Source organism: Aspergillus brasiliensis (genome assembly GCF_001889945.1).
Source record: "Aspergillus brasiliensis CBS 101740 unplaced genomic scaffold ASPBRscaffold_12, whole genome shotgun sequence".
NCBI lineage: Eukaryota > Fungi > Ascomycota > Eurotiomycetes > Eurotiales > Aspergillaceae > Aspergillus > Aspergillus brasiliensis.
Window position 1 is genome coordinate 452,377 of NW_027137453.1, and position 18,660 is coordinate 471,036.

The 18,660-nt window shown below is 49.9% G+C and overlaps 6 protein-coding genes across 6 annotated transcripts; 4 read left to right on the forward strand and 2 right to left on the reverse strand.

The window, feature by feature from the left end:
• Positions 1 to 1,021: 1,021 nt before the first annotated feature.
• ASPBRDRAFT_46741 (ATP-binding cassette glutathione S-conjugate transporter YCF1) lies at positions 1,022 to 6,805 on the reverse strand. Its single transcript, XM_067625700.1, has 9 exons — positions 6,376 to 6,805; positions 3,489 to 6,302; positions 3,326 to 3,429; positions 3,213 to 3,258; positions 2,374 to 3,158; positions 2,150 to 2,304; positions 2,019 to 2,087; positions 1,835 to 1,926; positions 1,022 to 1,721 (listed from the first exon to the last, which is right to left on the reverse strand). The coding sequence occupies exons 1-9, from the start codon at positions 6,667 to 6,669 to the stop codon at positions 1,458 to 1,460; spliced, it is 4,623 nt and encodes a 1,540-aa protein (XP_067475785.1). The 5' UTR covers positions 6,670 to 6,805; the 3' UTR covers positions 1,022 to 1,457.
• Positions 6,806 to 8,221: 1,416 nt separating this feature from the next.
• Positions 8,222 to 10,741, forward strand: ASPBRDRAFT_46742 (putative C2H2 finger and ankyrin domain protein). Its single transcript, XM_067625701.1, has 2 exons — positions 8,222 to 8,554; positions 8,651 to 10,741. Exons 1-2 carry the CDS (start codon positions 8,506 to 8,508, stop codon positions 10,525 to 10,527), a joined length of 1,926 nt encoding a protein of 641 aa, XP_067475786.1. The 5' UTR covers positions 8,222 to 8,505; the 3' UTR covers positions 10,528 to 10,741.
• Positions 10,742 to 10,921: 180 nt separating this feature from the next.
• Positions 10,922 to 13,110, forward strand: ASPBRDRAFT_209780 (uncharacterized protein). Its single transcript, XM_067621876.1, has 6 exons — positions 10,922 to 11,138; positions 11,186 to 11,465; positions 11,517 to 11,840; positions 11,894 to 11,940; positions 11,992 to 12,276; positions 12,324 to 13,110. The coding sequence occupies exons 1-6, from the start codon at positions 11,008 to 11,010 to the stop codon at positions 12,940 to 12,942; spliced, it is 1,686 nt and encodes a 561-aa protein (XP_067475787.1). The 5' UTR covers positions 10,922 to 11,007; the 3' UTR covers positions 12,943 to 13,110.
• Positions 13,111 to 14,303: 1,193 nt separating this feature from the next.
• On the reverse strand, positions 14,304 to 15,179 carry ASPBRDRAFT_46745 (uncharacterized protein). The gene has a single exon (XM_067625702.1). The coding sequence runs from the start codon at positions 14,804 to 14,806 to the stop codon at positions 14,492 to 14,494; it is 315 nt and encodes a 104-aa protein (XP_067475788.1). The 5' UTR covers positions 14,807 to 15,179; the 3' UTR covers positions 14,304 to 14,491.
• A 951-nt stretch (positions 15,180 to 16,130) lies between these two features.
• On the forward strand, positions 16,131 to 16,718 carry ASPBRDRAFT_304599 (uncharacterized protein). The gene has a single exon (XM_067622783.1). The coding sequence runs from the start codon at positions 16,266 to 16,268 to the stop codon at positions 16,590 to 16,592; it is 327 nt and encodes a 108-aa protein (XP_067475789.1). The 5' UTR covers positions 16,131 to 16,265; the 3' UTR covers positions 16,593 to 16,718.
• Positions 16,719 to 17,886, forward strand: ASPBRDRAFT_304600 (uncharacterized protein). The gene has a single exon (XM_067622784.1). The coding sequence runs from the start codon at positions 16,844 to 16,846 to the stop codon at positions 17,759 to 17,761; it is 918 nt and encodes a 305-aa protein (XP_067475790.1). The 5' UTR covers positions 16,719 to 16,843; the 3' UTR covers positions 17,762 to 17,886.
• Positions 17,887 to 18,660: the final 774 nt, after the last annotated feature.

Consider the following 18,660-nt stretch of genomic DNA (forward strand, 5'->3'; position numbering starts at 1 on the left):
AGTTCATAAATAACTAAGACACATAACTATGAACCGAGCCACGTTGAACTGATCACTTAATAATAAGACAGTATTATCATCTAATGTACTACACATAAAAAAAGACGGTACTTCCTTCCTCGAGTTATTTCATCCGCTTGCAAAATAGCATCATTCAGTTATACTATCTGCCTGCGTGTCAGTTAACTATATTAGAACCATACCATAGTACTTACTACTTACTACATACAGAAGTACAAAGTAACGCAAAGAAACAAACGAAAGTAACTACTAATACGCACTACATCCAGACAACAACCAAACCTATCAACGAAAGTAATAAACAATTACTGGATACAATAGTTTCCTGAAAGGAAGAAAGACAATGATAAGTTGAAGAACTAAACACACATTCATAACTAGTACCATACCCAACAATCATACTAGCGCACGAAACATGAGCCCATACTATAGTTACAGTTACTTACTTACTTACTAGTTAGCACTGAAGTGACTTCATCATCACGACCATCATCATCATCACCAGCATCGTGACACCAATGATGATAATGTGATATGACTGCGTTAAATGATGAACACAGTAAGAAAAAGCTGATATCGGATTGGGCGGGGGAAATGCAATCAGTCAGCAGCATGCAGTCCAGTTGTTTTTTGTTTCTCTCTGGTTCTGGTGTGGGCGCTAGTAACATGCATGCCATGCAATGCAAGCTGCAGAGTCCGGGTTTTCTGTCTGGCAGGTGCCTTGGCCCTTTTCCCTACACCGCTACTATTCTGTTGATGCCGCTGATTCTCTCCTCTTTGCCCCTTTGTCGTTTTGCGCGTGGAAAGGAATCCTCTTCCAGGGTGGTGAGGGGGGAAGCAGAAAGGAGGGCTGACAATGTAGCTACAAATAGTGAATACGGCAGCTATGGTTGATGCTTCAATATTTACGACTTCTGGATGGTTTAAATCAAAAACGCCAATATATATAATACTGCTATGTGTCTGTGCATATATCCCAGCAAGATCATACTTTTTGTTTTAGTCACACCCAGTCTGAACAGACCTCCACTTCCTATCTAGACCCAGACAGAGACAAACCACCTCCGAGCAATCCGGAATTGCTAATCAGTAATCACACCTCGTATGATTCAAGCTCGAATTGAATGCCTTGTTCTGTGGTGCAATACCGACACCCCCTCTCACTTCCCCCCCTTTTTTTAATTTTATTTTCGTCCCTCCCCATTTTGCGCCCCAATCAGGTGCGCACAGACTGGCTATGGATCCCCATGCAGCGCTCGAACAATAGCTCTGTCTATGTACGGACGACAGGCTAAGCCGCGCTTGTTATCCACGGGGTACGCACTTTCACAACCGGAGCCTAGTGAGTCATGTCGGGGGCGAGGGATCGGCCTGAAACCAGACAGGCTATCTTATCCCTTCCGGCCACCCAGGAAGCGCCATGTTCGTCATAAGCGCTAGGATTGTTGCGTAGGTCCAGGCCCGTCGCTGCTGTCAAGGAGTCCGGCCTCTTTGACCAGCTCATAAAATCGGCCTTCGCGCTTGATCAGCTCCGCAGGCGTGTCGAACTCGACCACCCGGCCCTTGTCGAGCACCACGATTCGATCAGAATCGATGATGGTATTGATACGATGCGCGATGGTGATGATCGTCCGGTCCTGGAAAATGCTGCTGCGCAACGTGCGTTGCAGCAATGCGTCCGTTTCCACATCCACTGCCGCCTAAAGCCAACTGTAAGTTTGGAGGCGAAATGAAAGAAAAACAAAAAAAAAAAAAAAAAAAACAGGGGGAACTGTAATAAAACACGCAAATTGCAATGGGATTGGCCACGTACCGTTGCCTCGTCCAGCACAAGAATATTACTAGGCGTCAACAGCGCTCGCGCAAGGGAAACCAGCTGGCGCTGTCCTTGACTGAGATTGGACCCTGCCAATGACTAGGTTAATCCGGATTCTTGACGATGTAAAAAACCGCGCAGGAATGCACGAGTGAGAGGCCAAAATCAGCCACATGCTTACCTCCTTCCTGAATTTGGGCATCCAACTGACCGTCCATTTGCGCGACATGATCTTTAAGTCGCGCATGTTCTGCAGGAGTAACAGGTCAGTTAATCACGCTTAGCGTTCGTATGCAATGTAGCCCAACGTACCAAGCACGCTCCAGAGTTCGGTGTCATCATGCACATGCCGTGGGTCCAGATTATCCCGTACGGTCCCTTCAAACATGGCCGGATCCTGAGGGATGATGGCAAGGCGGCCCCGCAGGTCGAAAAGGCCAATCGTCGACACGTTCAGCCCGTCGATGCTACATACAGTGTTAGCTTTCTGAATCGAATTTCGCCACGATGAGATAACGTCGGGCAGCAGTCCTTACCTGATGCTGCCATTATCCGGCTCGATAATGCGGAACAGTGCCAGAGTCAATGAACTCTTGCCTGCACCTGTGCGACCAACCACGCCGATCTTCTCGTGGGGCTTGATATCAAGATTGATATCCTTGAGCACGAGATCAAGCCCGGGGCGGTAACGTGTGCTGTAGTTGTTGAACGATACCGCGCCTTGCGCGGGCCAGCCAATAGCAGGGCGATGCTTGAAAATCACCTCTGGTGCCTCGCTGGGCAGGCTTGCGTACTCTAGTACACGCTCGACCGACACGATATTTGTCTCAACCTCAACCGTCTGGCGGACGATCCAGTTCAGGGATTGGGTGATCTGGAGAGCGTAGGACATGGCTAGACCAACCATGCCAGCAGAGATCCCACTGCCGGTCGCTACGGAAACGATAGAAAGTACCGCGGAGGCCAGGATGATAACAGAGCCAATGAACTCGAGGCGCACAGCCAGCCAACGGTTGGCGCTAATGGATGGGAAGTATGCACGCACATTTGCATCCATTCGCCACTCGTTCTCCAGAGTGAAACGTTCTTCCTGTCTATAGGCACGAATTGTCGAGATACCGCCCAGAGACTCCTGGAAGTGGGCGTAGATAGGACTGCGTGTAACGCTGTCCAAGCGCTTCAGTTCACGCGATGTGCGGAGGTAGTACTTCTGGTAGCTGAAATATACGTAGCCTAACGGAACCACCAGAATGAGAAAGGCCGGGGTCGAGGAAGCGATGACAAGCATGGTGAACATGGCTTTGGCAGAGTTGCCGAACAGCTATTGGTAGATGTAAGCGACAGTAGCCAATCAGGAGAGTATCTCCAAACTCACCATATTGAAGGTCCGTGCAAGCACTTCATCAATACGATAGACGTCGCTAATCAGACAATGTTAGCCCTCTAGCATTAAGACCATATCTCGTTGATATCATGTAAAGAATTCACCTTGAGAATCGGTTGAGGATCCGGCCGGACGGAGTTGTCTCGAAGAAGCTCATGGGAGAACGGAAGATAGCAAATGCCATGCGTTCATGCAGTTTGCGGGAGGCCTGGGATATCGTTAAGCAATCAACTTTGAAAGTCATAGGGTACGGGGGATCCAGCATACCTCGATAGAACAGAAAATCCACAAGATCAGATTCTGAAGGATGACCAGGAGGGACGATCCCAAACCAAAGGCCAAGTAGATACCAATGTATTTGCCGACAGGAATATCTGGCTGGGCTTCGCTAACCTCAGACCAGTGCTTAAGCCAAAAGCTGCCTGAGACCTGCGCAGTCTGAGCTCCCAGGAGGGCGGCCAAGTAGAAGCAAACAGCAACGATGTTACTGTTCTTAGCATACTCGCCATAAACGCTCCATTTGACTTTGCCTTGCTGCGACGTCTCTTGGGTTTGCTTGCTCTTCAGGACATTCTCTTCGTCCCCTAGCTTCCGCCTAGGACCCTTCCAGCTAGCAGTGCTCGCACGTCGTAGAGTTACAGTGCTTGTCCTTCTTCCACCAGCAGCCCTGATGGGGGCAAGCGCACCTATTTCTTGATCAGCGTCCTCGGGATCCGAATCCGAATCTGCATTATCGATCACAGTGACAGAATCCGAGCTTTCAGGGCTCGCTAGGTCACGGCTATCGGTGCCAGACCCTTCGTCGTCCGAGTCGTTCATCGTGGTACGAACCAGGTTCGCAACCTCTCCCTTCATAGCCAGCAATTGTTCGTAGGTTCCACTCTCGATAATGGTCTTGTTGCGCAGCAGGCCAATGTAATCAGCCTCCTTCAAAACGGGAATGGCATTTGTCGCAAGGATTCTGGTCTTGGTGCTCAGTATACCGCTCTGACCAAGAACCCTGTTGATAAGATGTCTTCCCACATGTTGATCGACTGCGGAGAGCACGTCGTCGAGCAGGTAGATGTCGGCACGAGCATAGACAGCCCTGGCGAGGGTCAACCGAGCCTTTTGTCCTCCAGATAGCGAGATTCCTCTTTCGCCAACTTCGGTTTGATCACCGTCAGGAAGGTTCTTGAAGTCGTCCAGCAAAGCACATGCCTCAACGGTGAGATCGTAGAATTGAGGGTCCCAGCGGTGGCCAAAAACGATGTTCTCACGGACACTTGCGTTCATGACCCAGGGCGATTGGGCAACATAGGCAATCCGACCCCGGACAACAACTTCACCTTCGGTCCTCCACAGATCACCCAGCAGTGACTGAAGCAAAGAAGATTTACCGGCTCCGACTCTCCCGACAATACAGCTCAGCTCACCCTTACGGGCACTGAAGTTGATATTTTCAATCACGTGCGTGCCCTCGTACCTGTTCCAGGTAAAGGAAGCATCCTGAATTCTGACGGACTCGTCGCCGACGTGAGAAACGGTATCTTCAAGTTTAACAGCGTCGGTTTGCAGTTCCTCTGCGGTGAAATAATCTGTTAGACGCTTCACCGCCACCGAGGCCTCGATGACAGCCGTGATGACCATTGGAAGAATAGAAAGCGGGAAAGTGAGCAGGTTGAAGAGTGTCAAAGCCGGGAACACCACGTCGGTGGTAAGAGGCTTGTCTTGCGTCAAGGCGTAGACAGTAAAGGTGGAGCAAGAGACAAGAAACGGGGTGGACTGCCAGGTAAAGTTTGCAATGGACTGTGTCGCACCGATTTTGCGGAGTGTGTTCAATTCCAAGTCATTACGGATGTGGCTGAGCTTGTTCATGAAGGCCGTGTTCCATGCATAGAGTTTGATACTCTTAATGTTGTTCAGGATCTCCGTCATCAGCCGCGATCTTGAATCTTTATTTTTCATCTGAATAAGCTGCAGCTTCTTCATCATCCGAGCGATCACGCCGTTCAACGGAATCATGAGTAGCATTACACCGATTCCGGCGAACATGCTGTATCCAACAAGCTGATAGAGAGAGAGCATGCAGAGGGTGATTTGGAACGGCGCAGACCACAGCTGGACACCGAACTGGGTCAGATCGGACAAGCGCTGCTGATCGACAGCCATATGATTGACGATGTCACCGGTTGTCTTCGTCGACCGGCCCTCGCTTGAAAGCCTCAGTGACTTCGCGTAAATCAGGCCCGTCAAGGCCGACTTGACGCGCATACCGGTGTCAAAGGCCCTTTGGAAGTACTGGTGGAGACACATGGTCTGCGATACGGACACCAGGAACATGGCGAGGGCTATGGCCACACCCCGAATGACCGGCTGGGGCTCGTCGGTCCGGTAGGAATTGATAAAATTGATCAGCAGACGCAGAAGCTGCGGCTGAACGAAGGCCAGGGTATCGCTTCCGCACTTGATGATTCCACCACGCAAGAAGGAACCACCGAATGATTTGATCAAAGCCAAAGACAGAGAGGGCTTGCTCTTTTCCAGCTCATATTCCCAGTTCTCTCTCAGTGTCGCCCCGGTCACGCCGGTTGTATCGCGACGGCGGAGGTTCCAGAGATCGTCTTGGGTCAGGTAGTTTTTGTAGCCGAATTTCATCATCGGGGTCATCCAGCTGAAAGTAAGGACGGAGAATATATCTGCATATTCATAAGGGCATTCATCCTCGTCGCCCAACGCATCGTACGCGCTCTGTTTCTTGGGGACCAGGTACTCTAGAGCAAATTCCAAAAGCGCCAGCCCCAAGCTCACAGAGAAAGTAACGAAGTATGGGAGCTGATCCTTGTATGCCTTCCGTGCCACAAGCGACCGCAATTTAATTCCGTAGGCGATGGTGAAGAAGAGCCAGTAGAACAAGACGACGCCGTTGGGCTGCCTGCTGCGCCAGTGTTCATAATACTGCACTGCAAAGATGACACAGAGAGAAGCAAGCACGAGAACTGAGCTCCAGAACTGAAAGTCGGCAAACCAGTTATCCGGGTAAGTTTCGACCTGAATGGCTGCCTGTAGGGCAGTAGCAAAGATCAAGGCGGACAAGACGACCTAATCACAGGGGTAATGGACACCCGTCAGTCCATAGGCAGGGATAATATCGAATAAGGGGTAGGATGCTAACCAGCTTGGCATAGAAATGCCAGTTCTTCGACACGGGCTGAGGGATTCGCTTTTTCAGCAAGTACCACACGGCGCCCGTACCCATTAGCAGACCCCATGAAGCAACGGCGGCCACTCCGGCATCTAGAAAGCATGGTGTCAAATCGAATCTAAACTTGCTGATGGGGCCCCAGCCCTCGATGTCGCCACAGAAGGGCTGCAACTTGGGGGATTGGAATGCTGTGTTCGGGTTTGACGATAGCAGGGATCCGGGGGTGGAATCCCCCAGGAACGTTTGGGAACTGCCTTCCAGCATTTTCCCCGAATGTAAGTATCCCAACCACTAGATCGCTCGTCCTTTCGGACATGCAACGGGGGGGAAGGGAGAAGCAGTGAAAAGCCCCGAGGTTGCCTTTTCACGCAAGGAAGGATTGCGATCGTAAAGGAAGAACGTTTCGTCGAGGGCGATAACCACGGAGAACTACTGATTCGTTAGTGAGCTGCATGCTGCTTACTAAAAGGCCTCGGGGGCCTAAGCTTTTGCGGAAATGATACAAGGGTAAGTAAGCAATCGTACAAGGGCGTTACCGTTCTGTCCGGCCTGATAAGCGGCATAAGCGCATGGCCCCTATTTTCTTTTCCTGGCGCAATAGCGATGGATGAAAAGAGCCTTGGTATTTTGTATATAGCTCGTGGATATCGCTCAAGTAAAGCGTTAACTACAATGCTCTCCCGTCCTCGCGTACCTTTTTTAGTCGTACGAGAGATGTGTTCCGTGATTATGACATAATTCGGTCTCTTTCCTCGTGGTGAAGGTGCTTGGCAGGGTTGATCCAAGGTTCTCGACCGAAAGCAGTAGCTATCCTCTACAAATGCCATTGCGACTCTACCGGCCTCACAATTCCAATCACCGTTCTATATACAAGCTTTGAACAGTGTCGCTCAACGATTCGGGGTTTGAGAACCGCAGTCCGACAGAAAGAGCCTGAATGGAGTGTACTTGAGTGGAAGCGATGGCCAATGATGTAATGAACGGCTGCTTATCTGCGCCGTACTAGTACAGTCTTAGTTAACTCCGGGTTATCCAGCCTCAGAAAGAAGGCTGTGTTAATCACTGACATTATATGTACTTCTTTCCTCTCCGGCCACCAACCTCGATGTAACTGCTGCTCCAGACCGACATTTCGAATTGTTTAACTAATCCCAACTATAGGAGTAGCTTCCGCCTCTCGGTCTCGTAATCTCATGGACGCCGTTCCAGTGTACCAACTAGTAGGATAAGTAAATTACTTCAAAACCGCCTTAGGATGACGCTAGCCGATGTCGTGCTTACCCGCGGGAATGTGCTCAGCCTGATTGGATAGGCTAGAGGTCTCGGGGTCGGATTTTGAGCCCAAATTAGCACCGACTACCCCACCCGGAGATACCGCCTGTTCGGACTAAACTTCCAGAATCTCTGCCCGCCTCACGGCATCTACTCATTGAGTGATGGTCATCGGACAAGAGAGAGATCGTCCGTCTGCTCATCGCCCGCTCCATTGCTTGAAGCAGTTTCAAGAATGCCATTGGACAATACCACTAGTAAATGGGCAGCGTATCAGCCCTGCTCCACCTAGATAGTGTGCTAACTCGTGTGCTGTCCACAAGCTCTGTCACGCCAGGCAAGCTTTATCGGGATGCCCAACGTGCAAGACAACATCATTCCACTCGGATATCAAGGAAAATATAGACTTAGGAATATAAAATTAGGGAACAGAACTATTGGAAACATGCTCATCAGTTGCTGGCAAGTTAAGCCTGACCAAGCACAGCAGTAGTGATAGTTTATGGCCTGCTTACTACGTACAACTTCTGAGTTACCGTATGATCACAACCGGTGTTATGCTGTTACTCTTTTTCGGCGCTCCCATCAACCTGTATTCTCCGCCAGCGGCTAAAGCAGCAGATAGTATTCTAGGTATAGCCAGGCTGAGACTGGAACAAACGCTGCCTTCCAGAAGCACTGATTGACGTTCGCGCCCCACATCAAAGGCGGAAGGCGGTGAGTGGGCTGCGAGAGGGGCTCCTGCAGCGTCATTCTTTTGGCGCGGAACATTCAACCCCCCCGGTCACCAAGCTTCACCAACAGTCGTGCGTTTTCTGTGGCGTCAATATGGCTGCAGATACACCTCTCGAGGAGCTCATCAAAAGGCCTTTATACGGTAAGCATTGGCGTTTACTGGTCCTTAGGTTTGGGCCTCTTCATCAATTCGGTAGTCATGCATAGATTGCTTGCTGACATATTGATTTCTCCAAAGTGTACAATCTTCCGCAGGAACTTCTCTCGACGCTGACCACGAAGCATGAAAATCAATCGATACTACGGGCGGATACCCCGGAGGCCCATGCTGAGAAGACAGATGAAATAGTGTTGGATCATGCGGTTGCCTCGACAACAACTTGTACTCTTTGCAAGGTCTCGTACCTGAACGTCCAAGAACAACGGAGTCATGTTCGCTCGGACCATCATAGATACAACTTGAAAGCCCAGATTCGGGGTGGTCCTACACTGGACGAGACCCAATTCGCAAAGGCTATTGGGGAACTTGACGAGTCTATATCTGGGTCCGAGTCGTCAGAAGCAGAGGATGAGGAAGAAGAGGATCAGCTTTCAGCATTACTGAAGAAACAGGGCAAAATTGCCCAGGCAACCGATGAGGATGATGCACCTTCGAACAAGAAGAATTCCGGCAGACCACCTCTTTTCTGGCTCTCTAGCACACGTCTGCCTTCCAACATATCCTTGGGTGTCTACCGGGCCTTGTTCTCAAATGCTGAACAGGATGAGCCCAGACACATCGCTGAATCCTTACAAAAAAAGCAACTTGCACCTATCATGCCGCTTCGAGCCAATGGAAACTCCCAAGAGACGCCGCCATCCTCCAGCCCTCATGTTTTCATGTGCATGATCGGGGGCGGCCATTTCGCCGCGATGCTGGTCTCGCTGGCTCCAGAAATTCATCGAAGGCAGGGCGGTGTCGAGGATAGGCAAGCTCGAGTCATTGCGCACAAGACCTTTCATCGTTACACAACCAGACGAAAGCAAGGTGGCTCACAATCTGCTAATGATGCTGCCAAAGGTGCCGCGCATTCGGCAGGTTCCAGTCTTAGAAGATACAACGAGGCCGCATTAGAGAAGGAGATCAGAGAGTTATTGTCCGATTGGAAGCAGATGATTGATGACGCTGAGCTATTGTTTGTTCGTGCCACAGGCAGTACGAATCGTCGCATTCTTTTCGGCCAGTATGAGGGCCAGGTCCTCAAGCAAAACGATCCGAGATTGAGAGGGTTCCCGTTCAGCACCCGTCGAGCAACCCAGGGCGAGCTGATGCGTTGCTTCAAGGAACTCACCCGGGTGAAAGTAAGCCAGATCGACGAAGCCGCGTTGGCGGCCGCAGAGGCCAAGCAATGCGTTGAAGCGTCGAAGCCGTCGACTCCACGGCCTCAGCAGCAGAAGCCTAAACTTTCCAAGGAAGATGAAGCGGCTATGCTACACACAACCCAGATCCAGGCTCTCATTCGTCGTTCGAAGATCCCAGCTTTGATGACTTACCTATCCAAGAACTCAATCCCTGCATCTTTCATCTTTCGACCCTCCGACTCTCAGCAGAACTTTCGCTGTCCCACTCCCCTCCACTTCGCCTCCAATTCTAACTCGCCATCCATGGTCCTTGCCCTTCTGACCAAAACTGCAGCAGATCCAACAGCGACCAATGGTGAAGGAAGAACCCCATTCGAGCTTGCTGGGGACCGTGCGACGCGGGACGCCTTCCGCATCGCGCGTCATGAGCTAGGCGAATCAAAGTGGAATTGGGAAGCTACCAAAGTGCCATCGCCGATCTCTCGAGACGAGGCCAACAGTCGCTCTGAGCGGGAGCGAAAAACTGCGGAGGAGGAAGAGAATAGTCGACGTAAGGCTGAAATGGATCGTTTGAAAAAGGAGGAGGCAGCTAGCGCTGCACAACGCGCCTCCAAAAAGCCAGCTGGTCGAACGCTGGGCGCTATTGAGAAGACGGCTTCGGAGAAGAGGGAAGAAGAGATGCGAGGTATGACACCGGAGATGAGAATGCGGTTGGAACGAGAGCGCCGCGCCAGAGCAGCTGAGGAACGCATTCGAAGAATGCAAGGGCAATGATGGGGTTAACTGCTTGACTCTTTCTCACTTTACCTTTCCTAGCTCTGTGATGAAGTCATGCCATGTAGCATTGCATTGTACAAAGCATAGTGATGTCCTTTGATGAATAGAGATGAATGGCTACAGCGACTAGCTGTCCATGTTTATAGTGCTCAAGCTGGTTATGCCTTGTATCCTCCTCATTGAACGTGTAGGCTCTGGCAACTAGTTTGCCGGTGATACCATGCTATCAGTCATACACTAAATAACAGTATCGGCGCAGTGGATGGCTATTGCTGCCTTGGAGCTTACTAGACAGGCAGACAGGCACCTGACCTGCCGGCACTGGAAGTTCCAGCGTCAACTCTACGATCTTCCTCTTTATCCTAATTCTCGCCTCCTCAATCATATTGTCTTTCAATTGGTTTCTATCTATATCCCACTTACAGGCACTTTAACTTATCGCTATTCCTATTATTTCCCGATCCCCCAAGGCCCACCATGTCCTGGTCACAGACCCCCGATGCCGTTGGGCTACTATCAAGATGGCATCCAGAGACCGAACAAGCAGACGAGCAGCTGATCATCTGGAGCCACCAAACGATCTATGTCGGCCGAGACCCGAAGAAATGGTACGCTTCTTGTCCCATGTTTCATGTGGAGGTTAACCGGAACAAAGTCAATTCGTGGTGGATAATGGATGTGTCTCTCGTCAACACCTCCGCATCTATACAATCCTATTCGACCACGACTACCCTGAAAGCATTATGCCCCTGGTTTACGCCGAGGACATCTCCGAAAATGGTGCCTTATGGAACATCTACCCCATGTCAGGAAAAGGGGGTTTTCTCCTCAGTGATGGCGACATAATTCAGCTCCCCGTGGGTATATTTCTCAAGTTCAATCATCCGATGCATATGCGAGAACGCCTTGGTTATGCCATGAGCAAAGAGATTCAAGTAGGCAGTGCCAATTTGCCTAGAGATTGGAGTGCGTGCTGACTTTCGCAGATTTTCGACAAGATGTATTGCGTCACACCACGTAAACTGGGGTCTGGTGCTTACGGACAGGTGTACATGGCCTACAACTCAATCAGTGGCCAACAGCTTGCTTGCAAAGTTATAAGCCTTCGACCCCTTAGGAATAAGATACTTGGGGAATCATGGGCAGGTGACAATGACGACGGCGATGGCGATCCAACCGTGTTGCAAAAAGCCGAGTCCGCTATGACGAAGTACGGGATGAAGCGACTAAAGCCTGACCCTGAAGCAAAGTTGAAGAAGAGATTGGAAGTTTTTAGCCGTGAGGCCCTGTTACTAAAAGATCTATGCCATGTAAGTTAGCGCAGCGAATCTCGTTGTTGGCCATTGCTCTAACACCCCAATAGCCCAACATCATCAGTCTCGAAAAAGTCATACAAACCAGCTACCATGTGTGAGTGTGGTCTATGAGCCTGCATATAGCTACTAGCTAAGGAAAGCATAGTTATATTTTTCAGGAGCTGGTTCCTGGTGGAGATCTATTCTCTTACATCCAGTACAAAGGTGGAATGCTGACCAACATGGAGACTGCAGTGATAGTCCGACAACTACTGATGGCTTTGGGCTACTTGCATGACCAGGACATTGTTCATCGGGACCTGAAACCAGACAATATACTCATGACATCCTTGAAGGATGGATGTCGGGTCGTGCTATCTGACTTTGGATGCGCCACCCACAACCGTGGGCGAATGTCGACAATGGTTGGCACGTTCGAATATAGTGCTCCGTGAGTGGTTTGAACGTTGCAGTTGTACGGTGCTAATTCCAGAATAGAGAAGTCATATATCCTCGTCAAGAGGGTTACACGAAAGCAGCAGACATGTGGTCGCTAGGTTGCGTGACAGCAGTCTTACTAACAGGTAGTACGTCGTGTGATGGTTCAATGGCAACGTACGCGATTGACTTGGCTAAGATCGGGGGTTATGAGAAGTTGGAGGCGAGTTTGACCAGGAACTTTGCGCATCCCCGAGCAAAGGATTTCATTCATCGCCTCCTCAGAATTATTGCAGAGGAGCGCCTGACTGCCAGAGAAGGGCTGCAACATGCGTGGTTCAGCAACCCAGCTCATTCATCCGAGTTCCGAGAACTTTACTATCGATCAATCAAGGATTGGACTCCATGCCTCCCCAAAGAGCCAATCATCGTGGATATCACCAGCTTAGATTGCTTCAGTGACCTAATAACCGCTCGAGATGCCGCAATGAGTAATGATTCAACCCTCGAGAGGAATGAAGATATCCAAAACATATCATCTTCAAGTATAAGCTTTGAAGAACATAGCCAACTACCAAACGAGACATGGAGCTCCAACTCTTCACTCAGAGATTTCCCTGGCCACGAGGTTGCGTCTCCTACTCTGTCGGACGCCAACCTACCTCCAATCTCGGCCTGAGGTATTGCCAATGAACGGAAGAGTCGCCGGACATGAAAAGGCATATGCTAAAGAGGAAAGTTAACCTCGAGCCCATTAGTTAAAGCATAGATAGACTAATAACAGCATTAAAATACCCCACTCAAAGGACTCCTTAACAAAAGGTCTTAAGCTAACGGAAAATGTACTATTCGTAAGACAGCCTTGCTATGCGTGGCGAAAAATCAGACGTAGAAACCGGACAACGAACAAGGGGCATCCCCGAAGCGCCGGCCAGAACCCTACTAGTATTCATCTTACATAACCATGTCTCAACCCATAGTAGCACAAGCTACGTAGTAAGCTTCAATGGCTCCAGTAGCAGTAACTCCTTTGTCACAGCACCAAAAAGCTCTCACTCAACCTTCCGCTATTCAGCTGCACTAACTACTACCCGCATCATACATTTATCCTCATATAGAAGTACGAGAGCACACAGTCCCTACCCTTGAAAACTACTCAGGAAAAGCAGGGTTCTCAAAAAAGCCTATTAATTGCTCATAGCATAAGGGGACTTATCAAGGGCTGGGCTGGGATGGGATGGGATGAGATGGGATGAGATGGGATGAGATGGGATGTCCCTTTGTCTGAAACGCCTGAAGGGAGAGAGAGAGAAAGAGAAAGAGGGCAGCAGGGATGGGAAGGAAGAAAGGAGGGTAGGAAGGTCTTAGGTATTGGAAAACATAAGTCTTTAATGTAAAATAGTATCTGTGTGACTGTGGCAGTGTCAGATCTGTTTCGGAAGGTTGGTCATGAGTAGAGCAGGTATGGTTGTGGCTGAGTAAGTAGTAAGTATCATCAGACGGAGAGGAGTGTGTACTGTAAAGGTTGCTTTTTCTAAGTATAGGATGCAGGGCCATTATGGGCAGATTCATGGAACTGAGTAGGCGGTACTCCGTACCAGACAGGGTGAAATGAGTGAGACTAGGTCGAGACCCTGCGTGCTACTAATGGTATAGTCTATGTAGCTAGATCAAGGTACCCGAAACTGTATCTATCTTCTAGGGCTGTAGCTTGGGTGCTTACTTTACTGCAAGTAGTAATACTAAAGACTCCTTCCACCCTAGAGTTCTATAGTTGACGCTTAATATACTTCCTTTGAGACGCACGTTGACGTCGTGTGTTCAGGCTACTGGGGCTACGGAGCAACGTAACCAATGACAATGCATCAAGGGGTAGCAGATGAAAAACCTCCTAGGTGGATCAAGGAACCCGTGCATGTGTCAATCGGTCTGCATCTGCATGTGCTGTGATTCGCATAGACAGTGAGTAGATTAGATTCTCCCAGGAACCGGTGGAAAATTGTCCGATAGGATGTGGTATCCCTTGCGTGGAGAGTGGATGCTGCGCAGAGGCTGGGGGAAAGTAGGGATGAACGGAAAGCTGGGTAGGGTTAGAAGAAACAGGGCAATAGGTTTGAGCTGAGTTTCTGCTGTGCTGATGGTTTGCGCTATTCTAAGAGATCTTCTGAGAGGCTTTCTAATCGTGGTACTAAGATCGTCAACCCCTGTCTGATTCTTTGGTTTTGGTCTCAGGTTCTGACTTTGTAGAGGAGGCTGGGGTTTGTTGTAGTTTTTAGTTCTGGGTCTAGTGAAGATGATAGCAAGTTGAACAATGTCTGAATAAAATAAAGATGCTGCTGTTCATGCCATGTCAGGTTCAACGGAGGTGTTTGTGGCAATTTCACTAGGACAGTCGTAGAATATACCCGTGCGGAGATATCTCCATCTGCGAGATAATGCGATGCAGCAGACCGTGGGAAATCTCTCCGAGTGCAACCTGGGGTTGCGCTGATGAAGCAAGGACGAACAAGGGAGGGTAGGAAGAAAGAAGCAGAGGGCAGCATCAACGTGCAGTCATCTGACGCATAATATTCCGAAGCGGCTGGGGGGCTACTAGTAGTCGTTGGCACGATCTTTGAGACACGAGCCAGAGAACTGCGTATAGCCACCTAAAGTCAAGTCCCCGTGTACGGAAGCAAAGGAGATCAAAACCTTGCCCTCAGCAAGAATGTGGACTTGAGGAAGGGAAGATCCGTCAGTGTCCGAGCAAGAAGCAAGGAGGGCAGCAGGAGGGGACTCCGATAAGACGGAGCGATAGGAAACCGTGGACGATCGACGACAACTGGTTACCGGAGGGATGCCTGTCTACTATTCAAGACAACAACGGCCAGAACCATCGATTCTTACAATGAATCGGAAGCCCCGGCTAGAAGAAAATGGATGAATCCGATGACTATGATGATGATGGACGAGTCACTAAGATCACCTGTGAATCCGATGAATCCAGCCGATTGGTCACCTGCGCTGCACGCCACCATCGATTGGCGGACGCGCTTCTGCTTGACGCGCTACAGACGCGACGCGACGCATGACGCGATGGCGTCTCAATTTTGCCTGTTTTGGTAGGTGCCCCACCCAAAGAATAAGAGATCCATATTATTTTTATTCGAAAGTGATCAGAAATGATCATGATTTTGTATAATTCTCTGGAGGGAACAAGCGCTTCATATGTAGAATTTCTTTGTAGTGGTGAGGGAAAGAGAGGGACTGAATCATGTCCCAGTCAAGTATCCAGGTTGTCGAGGGTTGCCATCCCAACCCAAACACTATCGACGTATCCGCTGTAGGAGTGAGTGAGAAAGTGTTCATGATCCGTATCAGCCGGGCAGCTCAGCTATCTGCTCCATTATACAAAGCTGCATGGCGCATCATGGCTGCGTAGGCAGGTATAGATCAATTTCATTCAGCGTATAGTTACTCCGTACCACGCAATGCAAGCTGCAATGCAACCGCCTCCTGTGCCACACTCCGGACCGGCCCATTCCAGTCCAGACGGGGGTGATAGCTCTCTCCTTCTCCAGCTGGCGTCGATGCATTTGACATCAAGTGGGCACCGAGATGGGGAAATGCCGCAATGGGCGACCCTGCGAGGAGACGCCTTGCAGCCCGCATCCCTCCGAAGTGGCTCCTGCACTCCTTGTCTCACTCCACCCTCCAGAGGGGCATTGGAAGAGAAGATATCAGAGGGATAAGGGCAGTGGTGTTCGACCTTCAAAAATAGGCCTTTCCCTGTTCTCAGGTCAGGAATGAGAGAGGAGAAAGAAAGCAGAGACAAAAAATAAAGGGGAAAAAAAGAACAGCGTGAGTCGAGGAGGCAACGACGGACGTGACCAGGACAAGGACCAGGACATGAGGGCGACAGTGTTACTGGTCATTCTTTGTACACGTTCGATGTCATTCAATTTGTGATATCACATTCAATCCCAGCTGAGGGCCGGGTCCATCATTCTCACCTGCCACCGCATGCAACGAGACTACTACTACTTCTACCCTCTCCACCGGCCACAATTAACTACAGTGTGCTTTGTTTCGTGTGTTTGGGAATTCTGCAGCCCGGAATTAGACTTTCTGAGAGGCCATTGTTGCCGGTCATTGGTGCCAGACAGAAAGCTGGGCCCTCCCCGTTTGCGGAACCGAACAAAAGCGCCAGAAAAGCCGCTGGGAATCGGAATCTCCTTTTTCGCCATTATTTTCCCACCATTTCCTTGCCCCGACATCATCCCATCATCATCTGCCTCTTCTTTGCGCCGCTTGATATCCCTCCTCCCCTCTTCGCTGTCCCTCTCTTAGTCGGATGCCCCCCGGACTTACTCTAAATTGAAGCGCCAGTCGGCAGCATTTCATTCACTTTCTTTTGTTCATCCGTTCTTGTGTTATTCTCCTTCAAACCTCTTCCGGCGCAAACCAGCATTCTTCGCGGGTTCCTCTCGATCCGCGCACACAAACACCCGGCATCGACTGCCTCACCCCACACCACCCTAAACAACCATCACTACCACCACTCCTACTCCAACTCTCCATCACTCCTTTTGTCTTTTCATATGTCGCTCATCCCTGGGCAAGACTTATCCCCTCCGCGCAAGATGTTACTCCCATCTGCGCTTCCGCGCGACATGCCGCCGCAGTCGACTCAGTCGCATCTCGCGCCCAACCTGCTCTTCCACACACCACCCCCAACCGAAGATGACCTCTTCCCATCAGGCAATGGCCTACTGGGAACCAGTCGCGCTCTCCAATCCCTTCTCAACATCCCTCCTGCTTCGACCCCCCGCCGTAAAACCCCTCCGCGTCTCCTAAGTCCACTGCAGCTACGATCCCCGCCTCCCTCCCGGTCGCGGAAGCGCGTGGCCTCGAAGAACTTGGACAACCTCACACGCTCCTCCTCATCACCCTGCTCTCCCTCCAGACCGTCGCGTGGTACAAACAAGCGCAACCGATCTGCCTACGAATTGGACCTCGACTCAGAGACTGAGGATCGCGAATCCGCGCTTTCCGAAGATGCCAAATCGCGCGCCCGTTTCTCCACCCCCAAGCGTCGCAGACAGATCCCTAATGACTTACCTCTCGGCCTTACTCGAGAAGACTTCTACGCGCTTTATTCACCCCCGATCACACAGTCGCCTCCGTCGCCGGCGCATCGACCGCAGCAAGATCTTAGCGCAGGAGAGATAAGCACTCTGGAGAATTCACTATACAATCCTGACGCGCCGCTGCCGTCTATCGAAACAAATAATGAGACGATTGTGTTCGCGCCGTCAAACGAATTATCGTCGATCGATCCGTCGCCTTCCTGGGTCGCAGAGGACGACCAGCGGCTCGTGAACTTGGTCCTCGGAAAGTTCCAGTTCTCCGAACAAGATCTGGTCGATTGCGCCAGAGAACTGGGCAAGGACCACGAGCTTATCAGACGCAGATGGCAGACTCTTCTAAACCAGGGAGTGATAGGCTTGCGGCGATGAGCTAAGCCAGCCTCGATGGAAATCCAACACCTCCCTTTCCGTTTATTCCTCATTATCTATCGATCAAATTCTCTCTCGTTGATTGCCTACGATACCGGCTCGACATGCTCCTGGAATTGTACCTTGTTTTTTAGCCGCCAATACCCTGATAGCATCGCTACGCTCCCCCTGTATTATGACATTGCTTATTTGGCTCTCCTGTTTACCTTTACCTACAACTTCACGGGCTCATGTATGATACGGGATATGGATGGATCTGTATTTTTTTTCCCTTGCTGTTTTTCTTCCTTTTCGTCAGGTGTTACTTTCGGGATTCCAGGTTGTGTTACTACCACCTTTACCATACCTTTTCACGTTGCTCTTGAACTTCCGAGGTTACTTACATCATGTTTGTCCATCCATTCATCCATCCATCCATCCATCTATCTATCTATATACATAAGATTTTATGGATGAACAGATAGATTGGATATGGATCGGAATGGACCACACTTCGGGGTTTCTCTCTTTTTAATTTCATGTATCATATGACCGACTATCTATGACCGACACACTGGTTGTGTTATGTACACTATTCTACTGTACTATCTATCTATCAATTTATCAATCTATTGATCAACTACCAATCGGACAACTCAACAAATAGAGACAATTCAAATGTAGACGTAACTATATCATGCTCGCTTAGAGTAGTCAGTAGTAGCTAGGCTGCTGCTGCTGCTGCTCTGCACGTGCGTCACTGCATATACACTTCCCAATATGACGACCAGCCCCCTAGAAGTATGGTAACCAGTTCAACTGCAGTAGCAGTGGCTGGTGGTCAGACAGACAGACATATAGGTCCAATACTACTTATTATATTCAATGACTTCAATGCATTCTATACTTTCGCAAGTAGT